This window comes from Pongo pygmaeus, chromosome 16 (genome assembly GCF_028885625.2).
Source record: "Pongo pygmaeus isolate AG05252 chromosome 16, NHGRI_mPonPyg2-v2.0_pri, whole genome shotgun sequence".
Classification (NCBI taxonomy): Eukaryota; Metazoa; Chordata; class Mammalia; order Primates; family Hominidae; genus Pongo; species Pongo pygmaeus.
Genome location: NC_072389.2, coordinates 54,803,804 through 54,819,144, shown reverse-complemented (window position 1 = coordinate 54,819,144; position 15,341 = coordinate 54,803,804). Strand labels below are relative to the sequence as shown.

Sequence of the window (15,341 nt, the reverse complement as noted above, 5' to 3'; positions counted from 1 at the left end):
TGCTGCACCCATTAACTCGTCATTTCGCATTAGGTATATCTCCTAATGCTATCCCTCCCCCTCCCCCCACCCCACAACAGTCCCCAGAGTGTGATATTCCCCTTCCTGTGTCCATGTGTTCTCATTGTTCAGTTCCCACCTATGAGTGAGAACATGCAGTGTTTGGTTTTTTGTCCTTGCGATAGTTTGCTGAGAATGATGGTTTCCAGTTTCATCCATGTCCCTACAAAGGACATGAACTCATCATTTTTTATGGCTGCATAGTATTCCATGGTGTATATGTGCCACATTTTCTTAATCCAGTCTATCATTGTTGGACATTTGGGTTGGTCCCAAGTCTTTGCTATTGTGAATAGTGCCACAGTAAACATACGTGTGCATGTGTCTTTATAGAAGCATGATTTATAATCCTTTGGGTATATACCCAGTAATGGGATGGCTGGGTCAAATGGTATTTCCAGTTCTAGATCCCTGAGGAGTCGCCACACTGACTTCCACAGTGGTTGAACTAGTTTACAGTCCCACCAACAGTGTAAAAGTGTTCCTATTTCTCCACATCCTCTCTAGCACCTGTTGTTTCCTGACTTTTTAATGATCGCCATTCTAACTGGTGTGAGATGGTATCTCATTGTGGTTTTGATTTGCATTTCTCTGATGGCCAGTGATGATGAGCATTTTTTCATGTGTTTTTTGGCTGCATAAATGTCTTCTTTTGAGAAGTGTCTGTTCATATCCTTCGCCCACTTTTTGATGGGTTTGTTTTTTTCTTGTAAATTTGTTTGAGTTCTTTGTAGATTCTGGATATTAGCCCTTTGTCAGATGAGTAGGTTGCAATAATTTTCTCCCATTCTGTAGGTTGCCTGTTCACTCTGTTGGTAGTTTCTTTTGCTGTGCAGAAGCTCTTTAGTTTAATTAGATCCGAGAAGTGTTTTGAAAGGGAGATCTTTCACCTCCCTGGTAAGCAGTATTCCTAGATATTTTTGTGTGTCTCTGGCAATCGTTAATGGGATTGTGTTTCTGATTTGGCTCTTGGCTTGAGTGTTGTTGGTATATAGGAGTACTAATGATTTTTATACATTAATTTTGTATCCTGAGACTTCACTGAAGTCGTTTATCAGCTTAAGGAGCTTTTGAGACTATGGGGTTTTCTAGGCATAGGATAATGCCATCTGAAAACAGGGTAGTATGACTTCTTTTCTTTCTATTTGGATGCCCTTTATTTCTTTCTCCTGCCTGATAGCTCTGACTAGGGCTTCCAATACTATGTTCAATGGAAGTGGTGAGAGAGGGCATCCTTTTCTTGTGCCAGTTTTCAAGGGGAATGCTTCCAGCTTTTGCCCATTTATTATAACATTGGCTGTTAAGTTTGTCATAGTTGGCTGTTATTATTTTGAGGTATGTACCTTCAATATGTAGTTTAATGAGAGTTTTTCACATGAAAGGATGTTGAATTTTATCGAAAGCCTTTTCTGCATCTATTGAGATAATCATGTGGCTTTTTTATTTTAGTTTTGTTTATGTGATGAATCACACTTATTGATTTGCATATATTGATCCAATTTTGCATCCCAGGGATAAAGCCTACTTGATTGTGTGGATAAGCTTTTTGATGTACTGCTGGATTCAGTTTGCCAGTATTTTGTTGAGGATTTTTGCGTCAATGTTCATCAAGAGTATTGGCCTGTAGTTCTCTTTTTTTTGTTGTATCTCTGCCCGGTTTTAGTAACAGGATGATGCTGGCCTCATAGAATGAGTTAGGGAGGAGTCCTTCTTCCTTAATTTTTTGGAATAGTTTCAGCAGGTATGGTACCAGCCCTTCTTTGTACATCTGGTAGAATTCAGTTGTGAATTTATCTGGTCCTGGGCTTTAATAGGTTGATAGGCTGGCTATTTATTACTGATTCAATTTCAGACCTCATTATTGGTCTGTTCAGGGATTCAATTTCTTTTTGGCTCAGTCTTGGGAGGGTATATGTGTCCAGGAATTTATCAGTTTCTTCCAGATTTTCTAGTTTATGTGCACGGAGGTGCTTATAGTATTCTCCGATGGTTGTATTTCTGTGGGGTCAGAGGTGATATCCCCCTTATAATTTTTTTTTTTTTTTTTTTTTTGCAAAGTGAAAGCAAGTTTATTAAGAAAGTAAAGGAATGAAAAAATGGCTACTCCATAGACAGAGGACCCCCAAGGGCTGCTGGTTGCCCATTTTTATGGTTATTTTTGATGATGTGCTAAACAAGAGGTGGATTATTCATGCCTCCCCTTTTTAGACCAAAAAGAGTAACTTCCTGACATTGTCATGTCATTTGTAAACTGTCATGGTGCTGGTGGGAGTGTAGCAGTGAGGATGACTTGAGATCTGTCACTCTTGTTGCCATTTTGGTTTTGGTGGGTTTTGGCCGCTTCCTTTACTGCAACCTATTTTATCAGCAAGGTCTTTATGATCTGTAAATTTTTATGCTGACCTCCTATTCCCTTATCATTTCTGATTGTGTTTATTTGATTCTTCTCTGTTTTCCTCTTTGTTAGTCTAACTAGCAGTCTATTTTGTTAATTAAAAAAAAACAAAACAGGAGTTGTCCTGGATTTATTGATCTTCTGAATGTTTTTTTGTGTCTCAGTCTCCTTCAGTTCAGCTCTGATTTTGGTTATTTTTTGTCTTCTGCTAGCTTTGGGGTTGGTTTTCTTTTGGTTCCCTGGTTCTTTTAGTTGTGATGTTAGGTTGTTAACTTCAGATCTTTTTAACTTTTTGATGTTGGCATTTAGTGCTATAAATTTCCCTCTTAACACTGCCTTAGCTGTGTCCCAGAGATTCTGGTATGTTATATGTTTGTTCTCATCAGTTCCAAAGGACTTCTTGATTTCTGCCTTAATTCCAGGTTTTTTTCCCTAAAAGTCATTCAGTAGCAGGTTATTCAATTTCCATGTAATTGTATGGTTTTGAGTGAATTTCTTAGTCTTGATTTCTAATTTGATTGCTGCGTGGTCCAAAAGACTGTCATGAATTCATTTCTTTTGCATTTGCTGAGGAGTGTTTTACTTCTGATTATGTGATCGATTTTAGAGTATATCCCATGTGGGCAATGAGAATGTGTATTCTGTTATTTTGGAGTGGTGAGTTCTGTAGATGTCCACCAGGTCCATTTGACCCAGCGCTGGGTTTAGGTCCTGAATAGCTTTGTTAATTTTCTGCCTCAATGATCTGTCCTAATATTGTCAGTGGGGTGTTAAAAGTCTTCCAGTATTACTTTGTGGGAATCTAAGTCTCTTTGAAGGTCTCTAAGAACTTGCTTTATGAATCTGGGTGCTCCTGTGTTGGGTGCATATATACTTAGGATAGTTAGGTCTTCTTGTTTAATTGAGTCTTTTACCATTATGTAATTCCCTTGTCTTTTTTGATTTTTGTTGGTTTAAAGTCTGTTTTGTCTGAAATTAGGATTGCAACTCCTGCTTTTTTCTGTTTCTCAGTTTCTTGGTAAATTTTTTTCCATTTCTTTACTTTCAGCCTGTGTGCGTCATTGCATGCGAGATGGGTCTCTTGAAGATAGCATACTAATGGATCTTGGTTCTTTATCCAGCTTTCCACTCTGCCTTTTAATGGGGGCATTTAGCCCCCATTTACATTCAAAGTTAGTATTGATATGTGTTGATTTGATCCTGTCATCATGATGTTAGCTGGTTATTATGCAGATTTGTTTATGTGGTTGCTTTATAGTGTCACTGGTATGTGTACTGCAAGCAGGTACAGCCAGGCTGGGGCTCTGTGAGAGGCCAGCAGACCAAGGGGTGCCCAAGATGGACTGGCCCCATCTTTTGGGCAAGATGGCCTTGCATAGTTCAGGTCTGATAGTTCCCCTAGGGCTGTCATCTTGTTGTTAGTTCGTTATTATGCAGACTTGATTGTGTGGGTACTTTTTAGTGTCACTGGTGTATGTACTTAAATACGTTTCTCTGGTGGCTAGTAACGGTCTTTGATTTCCATATTTAGTACTCCCTGAAGGACCTCTTGCAAAGCAGGTCTGTTGGTAATGAATTCCTTTAACATTTGCTTGTCTGAAAAAGATCTTATTTCTCCTTCACTTATGAAGCTTAGTTTGGCTAGATACGAAATTCTTAGTTGGAATTTCTTTTCTTTAAGAATACTGAATACAGCTGGGTACAGTGGCTCACGCCTGTAATCCAGCACTTTGGGAGGCCGAAGCAGGTAGATCACATAAGGTCAAGAATTTGAGACCATCCTGACCAACATGGTGAAACCCTGTCTCTGCTAAAAATACAAAATTAGCCAGGCGCAGTGGTGCATAATTCCAGCTACTTGGGAGGCTGAGGCAGGAGAACTTGAACCTGAGAGGGGGAAGTTGCAGTGAGCCAAGATTGTGCCACTGCACTCCAGCCTGGGCAACAAGAGCGAAGCTCTGTCTCAAAAAAAAAAAAAAAGAATACTGAATATAGGCCCCCAATCTCTTCTGGCTTGTAGGATTTTTGCTGAAAGGTCTGCTGTTAGCCTGGTGAGGTTCCCTTTGTAGGTTTACCTGCCCTTCTCTCTAGCCGCATTTAATATTTTTTCTTTCATGTCAACCTTGGAGAATCTGATAACTATGTGTCTTGTGGATGGTCATCTTGTATAGTATCTCACAAGGGTTCTGTCTGCGTTTCCTGAATTTGAATTTTGGCCTCTCTAACGAGATTTGGGAAATTATCATGGATGATGTCCTGAAATATGTTTTCCAAGTTCCTTTTCTCTCCCCCTTTTTCAGGAACTCTAGTGAGTATAGATTTGATCTCTTTACATGATCTCATATTTCTCAGAGGTTTTGTTCATTATTTTTTATTTATTTTTGTGTGACTGAGTTATTTCTGAGAAGCAATCTTTGAAGTCTGAGATTCATTCCTCAGCGTGGTCTATTCTGCTGTTAATACTTGTGATTGTGTTATTAAATACTTGTAGTGTGTTTTTCAGCTCTGTAAGTTCAGTTTGGTTCTTTCTTAAAATTATCATTTCAACTTTCAGCTCCTGTATTGTTTTATTGTAATCCTTAGATTCTTTGGAGTTGGTTTCAGTTTCTCCTGAATTTTCATGATCTTTATTTCTATCCATGTTCTGAATTCTTTGCCTGTCATTTCAGCCATTTCAACCTGGTTAAGCACTATTACTGGAACTAGTGTGTCATTTGGAGGAAAAAGACACTTTGGCTTTTTGATATGCCAGAGTTCTTGTGCTGATTCTTTCTCATCTGTATGGGCTGATGTTCCTTTAACTGTGGTGTAGTTTGAGTGTAGTCAATTGGCTTTGTTTCTGGATGTTTTCAGAGGGCTGAGACTTTGTGTTGGGTCTTTTTTTGTAGCTGAATTATTGTCCTTGGTTTTATCGGGGCATGTATTTGCAAAGTATTTTTAGTGTTGAAGTTTGGGATGTGGTTCAGTAGTAGATGGTGCTTAAGCATACTGGTTAGTAGCTGGGCACTTGCTCAGCCAAGTGGCTTTTCTGTATTTCCTCACATTTACAAGGCATGCTCCTTTCAAAGAAGTTTTAAAATTCTGGCTGCTTAATTTTATCAAATGACTTTTCAAAATCTATTGAAATGGGCTTTAGGTAAATTATACTAACAAAAGTTTTAATACTTATTCTTTTTGTTAAATATAAAAGTTTTATTGGATGTATCAATCAGAATTTTAACATGTATTTATATTTTTGTGGTCTCGTTTTCAGGTTATATGACCAAAAACTATGTTTTTTGTTACTGCAACTCTGCTGCTTGAAAACTTCCACTGTTTCTTTTCCTCCTGCAGAATAAAGCCAGGACTTGGAGATTAACCTTAACATTTAATTAAATCTGACTTCATCTTTTTTATTGATACATAATCATTGTACCCATTTACAGGGTACATGTGATATTTTGATGCATGCATGCAATGTGTAATGATCAAATCAGGTTATTTAGAATAGCTATCATTTTTTGTGTCAGGAACATTTCAAATATTCTTTTATAGCTATTTTGAAATATACAATACATTGTTGCTAACTATAGTTGCCCTACTATGCTATCAAACAGTAGAACTTAATCATTCTAAATAACTATATGTTTGTACACATTAACCAACCTCTCTTAATCTCCTCCACTCCCCAAACACCCTTCTCACAGCCTCTGGTAACCACCATTCTACTCTATACCTCCACAAAATAAACTTTTTAAGTTCCCACTTATGAGTAAGAACACATAAGTCTTTCTGTGCCTTATTTCCCTTAACAAACAACCTCCAGTTTTATCCATATTGCTGCAAATGACAGGATTTCATTCGTTTAATGGCTAAGTAGTATTCCATTGTGTATGTACACCACATTTTATCTATTTATCCTTTGATGGAAACTTAGGTTGGTTCTATACCTTAGCTACTGTGAATAGTGTTCCAGTAAACCTGAGAGTGCAGGTATCCCTTTGATTTCCTTTCTTTTGGAGAGATACTGAGTAGTGGGATTGCTGGACTAATTGTATGACGGTTCTATTTTTAGTTTTTTGAGAAACCTCTGTACTGTTTTCCATGATAGCTGTACTAATTTACATTCCCACCAATAATATTATAAGAATTCTCTTTTCTCTTCATCCTTACTAGCATTTGTTGTCTTTTGATAATAGCCATTCTGACTTGGATAAGATGATATTTCATTGTGGGTTTGACTTGCATTTCTCTAATGATTTGTGATGTTGAACGTTTTTCTTAGGCCATTTGTATGTCTTCTTTTGGGAAATGTATATTCAGATCCTTTGCCTACTTTTTCATGGTATTATTTGTTGTTTATTTTTGCTGTTGAGTTGTTCCAGTGCCTTAAATACTAATATATTCTGGATATTTGTCTCTTGTTAAATAAATGGTTTGCAAATATTTTCTCCCATTACAAAGGTTGTGTCATCACTCTGTTAATTGTTTCCTTTGCTGTATGGCAGCCTCCTATTTTAATATAGTCCCATTTCTGACCCCATCTTTATTGATCTATAGCTTTCAAGCACATAGCCTTCTTTCCAATCATATTTGATCTCATTTTTCCTAAAAAGTCTCTCTTTCTTATTCCTGTGTACACTTTAAAAAGTGAGAATAATATGATCCTCTTTCTGGAAGCAATACATCTTTCTTTCCAATTTGTTTTATATGTCATATGTCATCTCCTTTCTAATATATGTGTGTGTAATATGTGTGTAATATGTGTGTATGTGTGGTATTGTGTGTGTAAAACTTACTTGTAAGCTTAGTTATTGTTGGAGTAATTAGGAATGTGGAAATTAACCTGCTATCTATCTATCTATCTATCTATCATCTATCTATCCATCTATGTCTGTCTTAGTATATATATATAATGTATGTTTTATATATATGTATGTAAACATGACTAGATGATCAAAAACTAATCTATGTGTATAAAGCAGTGTAGTAGACATTAAAATTTGCCACCCAATTCCCTTTCAAAGAAGGATCTGTGCTTTAGGGCCTAAGAGTGCTGTTAAGGGACACCCTTCAACTGTCAGCCCCTTCATTGGTTTACTTACCTCCAGAGAACTTCCTCTTCTGAGGAAACATCTTTCCAGGAACCATCCAATGACTGCTCAAGTTGGAGCAGAAAGGCTTGGCTATTTCAGTCCAATGCAGGACAGCTCTGATCGATACTTTCAGCTCTAGAACTCTTCTTCGAGCCAGTTGTGGCTATTAGGTCTCCATCATAGCTAACTTCTCCATCTGCCCAATCCTGCCTCTTCCCTTGACTGCCAAAGGCATTGATTCCAAAAGGCATTGATTCCAAAAGCACTCGCAATAAACATTCTGAACACTAAACTTCCCCAGAGAGTCTATTTCCCAGGGAACCTAACTGTAATAAGTAGTTTATTTATTATAGCCCTTATATCTATTTGTTTTGCTTGTATATGTATCTGATTCCGTTTTTGAACCATAACTAGTTTGAGGGCAAAGGCCATCTTTGAATTTCCAGTATCAAACACAGCAATAGTATTTTAGGCCTCTGTAGGATATATATACATGTATCTATATTTATCTATGCATACTAGTTAACTGAACAAATTTACTAAATGTAAAATTTCTTTAATTTAGAGTTTTAAAGATTTTATTTAAAATGTTTTCCAGCTTTCAGATGAAATGGAAACAGAGAAGAATATAGAGGTACTTAAAATTTCTGTTCTGCCAGATTGTATATCAAGTGTGTTATGTAGGACTAAAATAATGTTTACAACAATATAAACATAGCTCTAAATATAGAGAGAGGTACCAGAGGAGAGAGTTGGAAACAGGTATAGAAGCTTTCTCTTTCTGCCTAGTCTTTATTTACTTATGTGTAGTCTAGCTAAAATTCTTGATCATTTGAGTTTATATCAAAATTAGTTCTGAAATATGATTTTGTTTTTATTTTAGATATGGCATATGAATGTGCTAGGGTTCTTAATTTCAAAGAAGCAGAAAATATGAAAGTTTTTCTTTTTTTGCAGGGGGTGTGGGGAATGGAGCCTCACTCTGTGGCCCAGGCTGGAGTGCAGTGGCGCAACCTCGGCTCACTGCAACCCCTGCCTCCCAGATTCAAGTGATTCTCCTGCCTCAGCCTCCCAAGTAGCTGTGATTACAGGCGTGTGCCATGACGCCCAGCTAATTTTTGTATTTTTAATAGAAACAGGGTTTCACCATGTTGTCCAGGCTGGTCTCGAACTCCCGACCTCAAGTGATCCACCCACTTCAGCCTCCCAATGTGCTGGGATTACAGGCGTGAGCCACCGTGTGTGGCCGAAGGTTTTTCTTAGATGGATTATATACCTTTTAGTTAATTTAGTAAAAAGAAGTAAAGTAATTATGTTAGTGAGTGATAGTTAAATGTTGGTCTTTTGTAGTTATATGAGTCTACTATAGTGAGAAGAGTGAAATATTTACTCTCCTGTTATATTTTCCTCTTTCTAGGGTTGCAGCTTCACAGGATTCAAAGCAAATGAACTTACTCAGCTACCCAGACATTTGGATGCCGAACAAATTTATCTTTTTATTTTAAAAGCCCATAATTTTGATGTATGTAAATATTTCATTTTATTGTAGGATACATTTTGACAGTATGATTTAATGAATCATACCTTTACTTAAAGCTATGATAAATTAGGTATTCAACAAGATTTGATCCTTTGGGCATTAAATTTGGCAGGAAAGACCAGTGATGTGTCTAACCCACTGATTACCAGAAAAGAATGTGTTAAACTCTATGTTACTGCTTTGGGACCCTGAGGTTGCTAGCGTACACTGGCTTGGCATGTAACCGTAACACGTGTTTTTTCCTTCTTGTCTGTTCCTGCTCTGTCAGCTCAGGATGTTTTAGCCTGCTCATTTTTGATCCTGAAATAAGTTGTGAGTGCCCTTCTTCACAACCCTTCTGGGTGTTTCTTCTGAGTCTTCAAGTGTCTGTGGGAATTTTTGGGTAGTATCCCTATAGGGTAACCAAACAATGAAAAACTGCAGGTGTTGGGAGGTAATTAGATCAATAGCCAGTGAGCATGAGGGCTAAAAATAAGGGTGGGGTGGTTACCTGGTAAAACTGGTCATTTTGCCCTCTATTTCAATTTTCTGCTCTTTGTGTTTTTGTACATTACATATGTTCTTTTTCATTAAAATGTATTAAATCCAAGTTGAAGCTGTTACCAGTGTACATCATACTATACTTAGTGGCCTATGAAAAAGATGTGTCCCCACAGAATACATAATAATTTTCTTGCCATGAAAGTTTATATGATGTCCTTTTTATAGACCTGTACTTGAAGAGGAATTCTTACCTCTGGATGCACTTAAAAGAAATCTTGAATGTTACTCAATCTGGCATTAAAACATTTTGTGAATAAGAAGATAAAATAATCTACTGAATCTGCCTATTTAAACTAAAACTTATATTTTCTAGTAGTTACAGTAGACAAATTTAGCCGTTTATTCCAATTTTGATTAATTGTTTGCTTAGGAAGAATACTAGACAGGCTTAGGATAGGGGCTTATTGGAATATAAGTCCATGATTGATTGTTGATATTTGTCCTCAGTAGAAAAGGGGGAAATAATGGCATGAATCTTACATTTTTGCTGTTCTTGGTGTCCTTTCCATATCTACTAGCCAAATATGGTTATTGAGCATATGAAATATGACTAGTATGACTGAGGAGCTGAATTTTTTATTGTATTTCTTTTAACTACTTTATATATAAATCTAAAAACTGAATTTGATTTAGTTATTAAAAAGCTTTTAATTATGTTTGGAAGAAAATTACAAACATGTATTCTATGAAGTCTAAATATTAATCTAGCACTTCTGATGAAAATGTAGTGTTCAAGTTGAGATTTGCTATCAAAAATATATACCATATTTCAAATGCTTAGTACTAAAAATAGAATGCAAAATATTTTAATAATTTTTATAAAAATTATGTTGAAATGATATTTTAAATATATTTGGTTAAATAAAATATCACTAAAATTAATTTCACTTTTTACTTTTTTAATGTGGCTACAAGAAAATTTAACATTATGTATGTGGCTCATGTTAAATTTCTGTTGGAAAGTGCTGATCTACATTAACATGTTTTGTAATATATTTTAATCTCCATGCATCTCTCTTTTGTTTTTTTCCATAGGAAAGAGTTTTTAAAATCTGGAAGACTCATTTTCTCTCAGAAGCCTCCATTGCTGTTTTGCATGACTCCTTTTGGTGGTGGTTTCTCCATAAATTTAGGGTATAGTGATTTTTAAAAATTTATTTTTTAAGTTGATTTTTGGCATAATTAATTTTTCAGTAGAGATAAGTCTAGTACAAAAATGCTTTTCTGGATGCAACTACAGAGATTAGTTTTTGAGCATTCCACACATTAGAAATCCTATTTGATGTCTAGAGTTCTTTCAGAGGAGTTAAAACTTTAATATAGATTTCAAAAGATTCTGGATCTTTGAAATTAGACTTCATATATTATATCTATCATAATATATATCACATATTATATAATTAGAGTCTAAGTCAGATTTTTAATCAGAAGATCCAGAATTAGAAAGGTGAGAATTCTGATTAGGATTGAACAGATAAAGAAGGTGTATTAGTCTGTTTTCACACTCTTATAAGGAACCACCTAAGACTGAGCAATTTATGAAGGAAAGAGATATAATTGACTCACATTTCCGCATGGTTGTGGAAGCCTCAGGAAACTTACAATCATGGTGGAAGGCAAAAGGGAAGCAGGCACCTTCTTCACAGGAAGGCAGGAAAGACAGAAAGGGAAGGGGAAGTGCCACACTTTTTAAACCACCGATCTCATGAGAACTCATTGACTATTACAAGAACATCATGGGGGAAACCATTCCCATGATTCAGTCACCTCCCTCCAGGTCCCTCCCTCGACATGTGGGGATTACAATTCAAGATGGGATTTGTTTGGGGAGACACAGCCAAACCATATCAGAGGGGGTATCTGGGAATCAATAAGAGAAGAAATAAACAGCACCTGAAAATGTTTTACTAGAAGAATTTCAGTGATAATGTTATAATACCCTTAATGTTTAAAAAAAATTGCTCTTGGGACCTTTACTTCAAAAAAGACAAATACCTGAAAAGTGCATCATTCCCCTCTAAACAGCAACAAAAGAAAGGCATTTAACTTACAAAGTCAGTTTTTTTTAATCCATCATACAAAGTAGATTTCAAAGCAATGTTGCCAGGGATAAAGAAAGTAATTTTGTAATGTTGAAGTGGTCAATTCATCAACCTAACATAACAATTCCAAATATTTATGCACCTAATAAAAATGCTTCAAAACACATTTAATAAAAACTTGTAATACTTCAAAGAGAAATACACAAATCAGTACGTATAGAGACTTCAGCTCCTTCTTTGAATAGTTGGTGGAATATACAGAAAATCAGTAAAGATACATTATGATATAGAAGGCTTGAACAACACTGTCAAGCAACTTGACATAATTGACATTTATTAAACATCTCTCTTCTATTAGTTGGTTTTGTGCTACGATAACAGAATGGTGATTTATAATGAACAGAATGAATTGGCTCACAGTAGGCTGGGAAGTCCAAGATAGACGGACCGGCATGTGGTGAGGGCCTTTTTGCTGCATCATCCCTTGGCAGCAAGTAGAAGAGTGAGAGAGGGAACAAGCAAGAGGGCCCCTCCTATGATAACAAACCCACTTCTGTGATAATGGCATAATCTGTTCATGAGGGTAATGTCCCCAAGACCCAAACACCTCCCATTAGGTCTCATCTCCCAACACCACTGCAATGGGGATCAAGTTTTCAATACATGAACTTTGGGGGACACATTCAAATCATAGCCCCTCCCAGTAACAGCAGAATACACATTTTTCTCAAGTCCACATTAAACATTTGCTATGATTAACTATATTCTGAGCTATGAAAATATCCTAATAAGTTTATAAGAATTCAAGTCAAACAGTGTTTTCAGACCAACATGAAATTATATTATAAAATAATAACATATCTAGAAAATCCCCAAATATTTGGAAATCAACACAATTCTCAGTAACCATGGATCAAATCAGGAATCAATAAGGAAATCAAAAATTATTTTGAACTAAATGAAAATGAAAACAGATTAAAATGTGTGAGATATAACTAAAGCAGTATTTAGAGAGAAAATCATAGAATTAAAATGCCTACATTAGAAAAAAGAGAAAGTTCTCCAGAAAGAGAAAGTTCAGCTTCTACCTTAAGAAAGTGGAAAAAGAAAAAAAAAAAAGCCAAACCTATGGAAAGCAGAAGAAAATAAAATAATAAAGATCAGAGAGAAAATTAATAACATTAAAAAGAGAAAATAAAGAAAGAAACTCAATTAGGCCAAAAGTTGGTTATTTGAGAAATCTAAAAATGAGGTAGCACAGGAGCAAATTGAAGCCTGTGTTTCACTGAGAGTGACCATAGAAGAAACAAAACCCAAATACAGCTCATTACTTGACTTGAGTCCAGCTCCTAAAGGCTTAGCAAAAGAAGAGGAATGCCTATCCCCAAGCATAAATATTATATACCAGTTTCTACAGGCCTATGAAAGTGCCCTGCTCTCAAACAGAAGGTATGAGACATACAAAGAAGGAAAGGAATTGTGGGGTTGTTTGGTATGAAAATGATCAGCTTAATGAGAAAATGTCACATTGTTTTTCCAGGTGAATGTACAATTTTATACTCCCATTGTTAGTATATTGAGTTCCCATTGTTCCTGAACAACCACTGGGTCAAAGAACAAATCAAAAAGGAAATCAGAAAATACCTTGAGACAAATGAAAAAAACACAACATACCAAAACGTATGAGATGCAGCACAAGCAATGCAAAGAGGGAAATTTATAGCTATAAATTCTTACATTAAAATAGAAGAAAGCCATAGCAATTAGGCCAGAGAAAGAAATAAAAGTATCCTAATAGAAAAGGAAGAAGTGAAATATCTCTATTTGTAACAACATCTTATATACAGAAAATCCTAAAGATTCCACCAAAAAACTTAGAAATATTGTATGAATTAAGTTGCAGGATACAAAATCAACATTCAAAAATTAGTAGCATTTCTGTACACTAACAATGAATTATACAAAAAAGAAATCAAGAAAACAATTCTGTTTACAATAGTAATAACAAAAAGTAAAATACTTAGATTTAAACTTAACCAAGGAGGTGAGAGATCTGTATACTAGAAATATAAAATACTGATGAAAGAAATTGAAGATGACACAAATAAATGGAAAGATATCCTGTGTTTATAGATTGAAAGAATTAGTATTATTAAAATGTCTGTACTACCCAAAGCAACCTGCAGAATCAATGCAATCCCTAACAAAATTCCAGTGATGTTTAAACAGAGATAGAAAAAAACAGTCCTAAAATTTATGTGGAACTACGGAAGATCCTGAATAGTCTGAGCAATCTTGAGCAAAAAGAACAAAGCTTGAAGTATCACCCTACCTAACTTCAAAATAAACTACAATGCTGTAGTAACCAAAAAAAGCAGAGTATTGGCATAAAAACAGACACATATACGCATAGAACAGAAAAGAGAGCCCCCAAATGAATCTACACATTTACAACTAATTGGTTTTCAACAAAGATGCCAAGAACACAAAACAGAGAATGGACAGTCTTCAATAACTGTTGTTGGGATAACTGAGTATCCACATGCAGAAGATGGAAATTGAACCCTTATTTCACATCATATACAAAAGTCAGCATGAATTAAAGACTTAAATATAAGATCTGAAACTGTAAAACTACTAGAAGAAAACAGAGGAAAAGCTCCATGACGTTGGTTTGTACAATGATTTTTTGAGTATGAAGCCAAATGTACAGGCAACAAAAGCAAAAAATAGACATGGAATTGCATCAAACTAAAAAGCTTCAGCAGAGCAAAGCAAACAGTCAATAGATTGAAGAGAGAACCTGTAGAATGGGAGAAAATATTTGAAAACCATACATCTGATAAGGGGTTAATGTCCAAAATATATAAGCAATTTAAACAATTTAATAGCAGGAAAACCTGATTTTAAAAGGAACAAAGTAAATTAGTACAGTCATTTTGGAAAATAGTATGAAGTTTCCACAAAAAAACTGAAAGTAGAATCACCGTAAGATCCAGCAATCCCATTTCTGTTTATATCCAAAGGAGTTTAAACTGCTGTGTTGAAAAGATTTGCACTTTCATGTTCATTTTAGCATTAATTGCAATAACCAAGATATGAAAGAAACCTGAATGTCCATCAATGGATGAATGGATAAAGAAGATTTGGTATATAAATATATATAATATATATTTAATATGTAATATTAAATATATTCATAATAATAAATTATATCAATAAATTCATAATTAATATGTAATATAAAATATATGTTTAAATATATTTATATATTATATATTATATATAATATAAAAATATATAGCCTTTAAAAAGAAGGATATTGTGTAATTTCCAACAACCTAGATGGAAATGGATGTTTTGCTAACTGAAATAAGCCAGTCACAGAAAGACAAATACTGTATGATTTCACTTACGTGTGGAATCTAAAAAAGTCAATCTCATAGAAACAGCAGAAAGGTAGTTATCAGAGGCCAAGGGTGGGGAGAAATGGGGAAAGCTGAGATGATCAAAAGGTACAAAGTTTCACTTACAGCAGAGAAATAAGTTTTAATGATCTATTATACTGCATGGTGACCACAATAAATAATACATTTCAAATTTGATAAAATAATTTGATAAAATTTTTAAAATGGGCAAAGGCTCTAAACACTTCTCAAAGGAAGACATACAAATAGCTATGTGAA

General features: G+C 35.2%; 1 protein-coding gene across 13 annotated transcripts in view; it reads left to right on the top strand.

Annotated features, from left to right (window-relative positions):
* The window catches only part of FAM227B (family with sequence similarity 227 member B), a 290,230-nt gene that overhangs the window by 35,171 nt on the left and 239,718 nt on the right, over positions 1–15,341 (top strand). For 12 of the 13 annotated variants that reach the window (XR_008494152.1, XM_054451200.1, XM_054451199.1 and 9 more), the window contains 3 exons: positions 8,129–8,164; positions 8,948–9,052; positions 10,649–10,747. Coding sequence is in view for 12 of the 13 variants with exons in the window: in XM_054451200.1 (XP_054307175.1) it covers positions 8,129–8,164; positions 8,948–9,052; positions 10,649–10,747 (240 nt within the window). In the remaining variant the exon portion in view is untranslated. The remainder of the gene's footprint in view (positions 1–8,128; positions 8,165–8,947; positions 9,053–10,648; positions 10,748–15,341) is intronic. The other variant, XM_054451203.1, reaches the window with a different exon arrangement.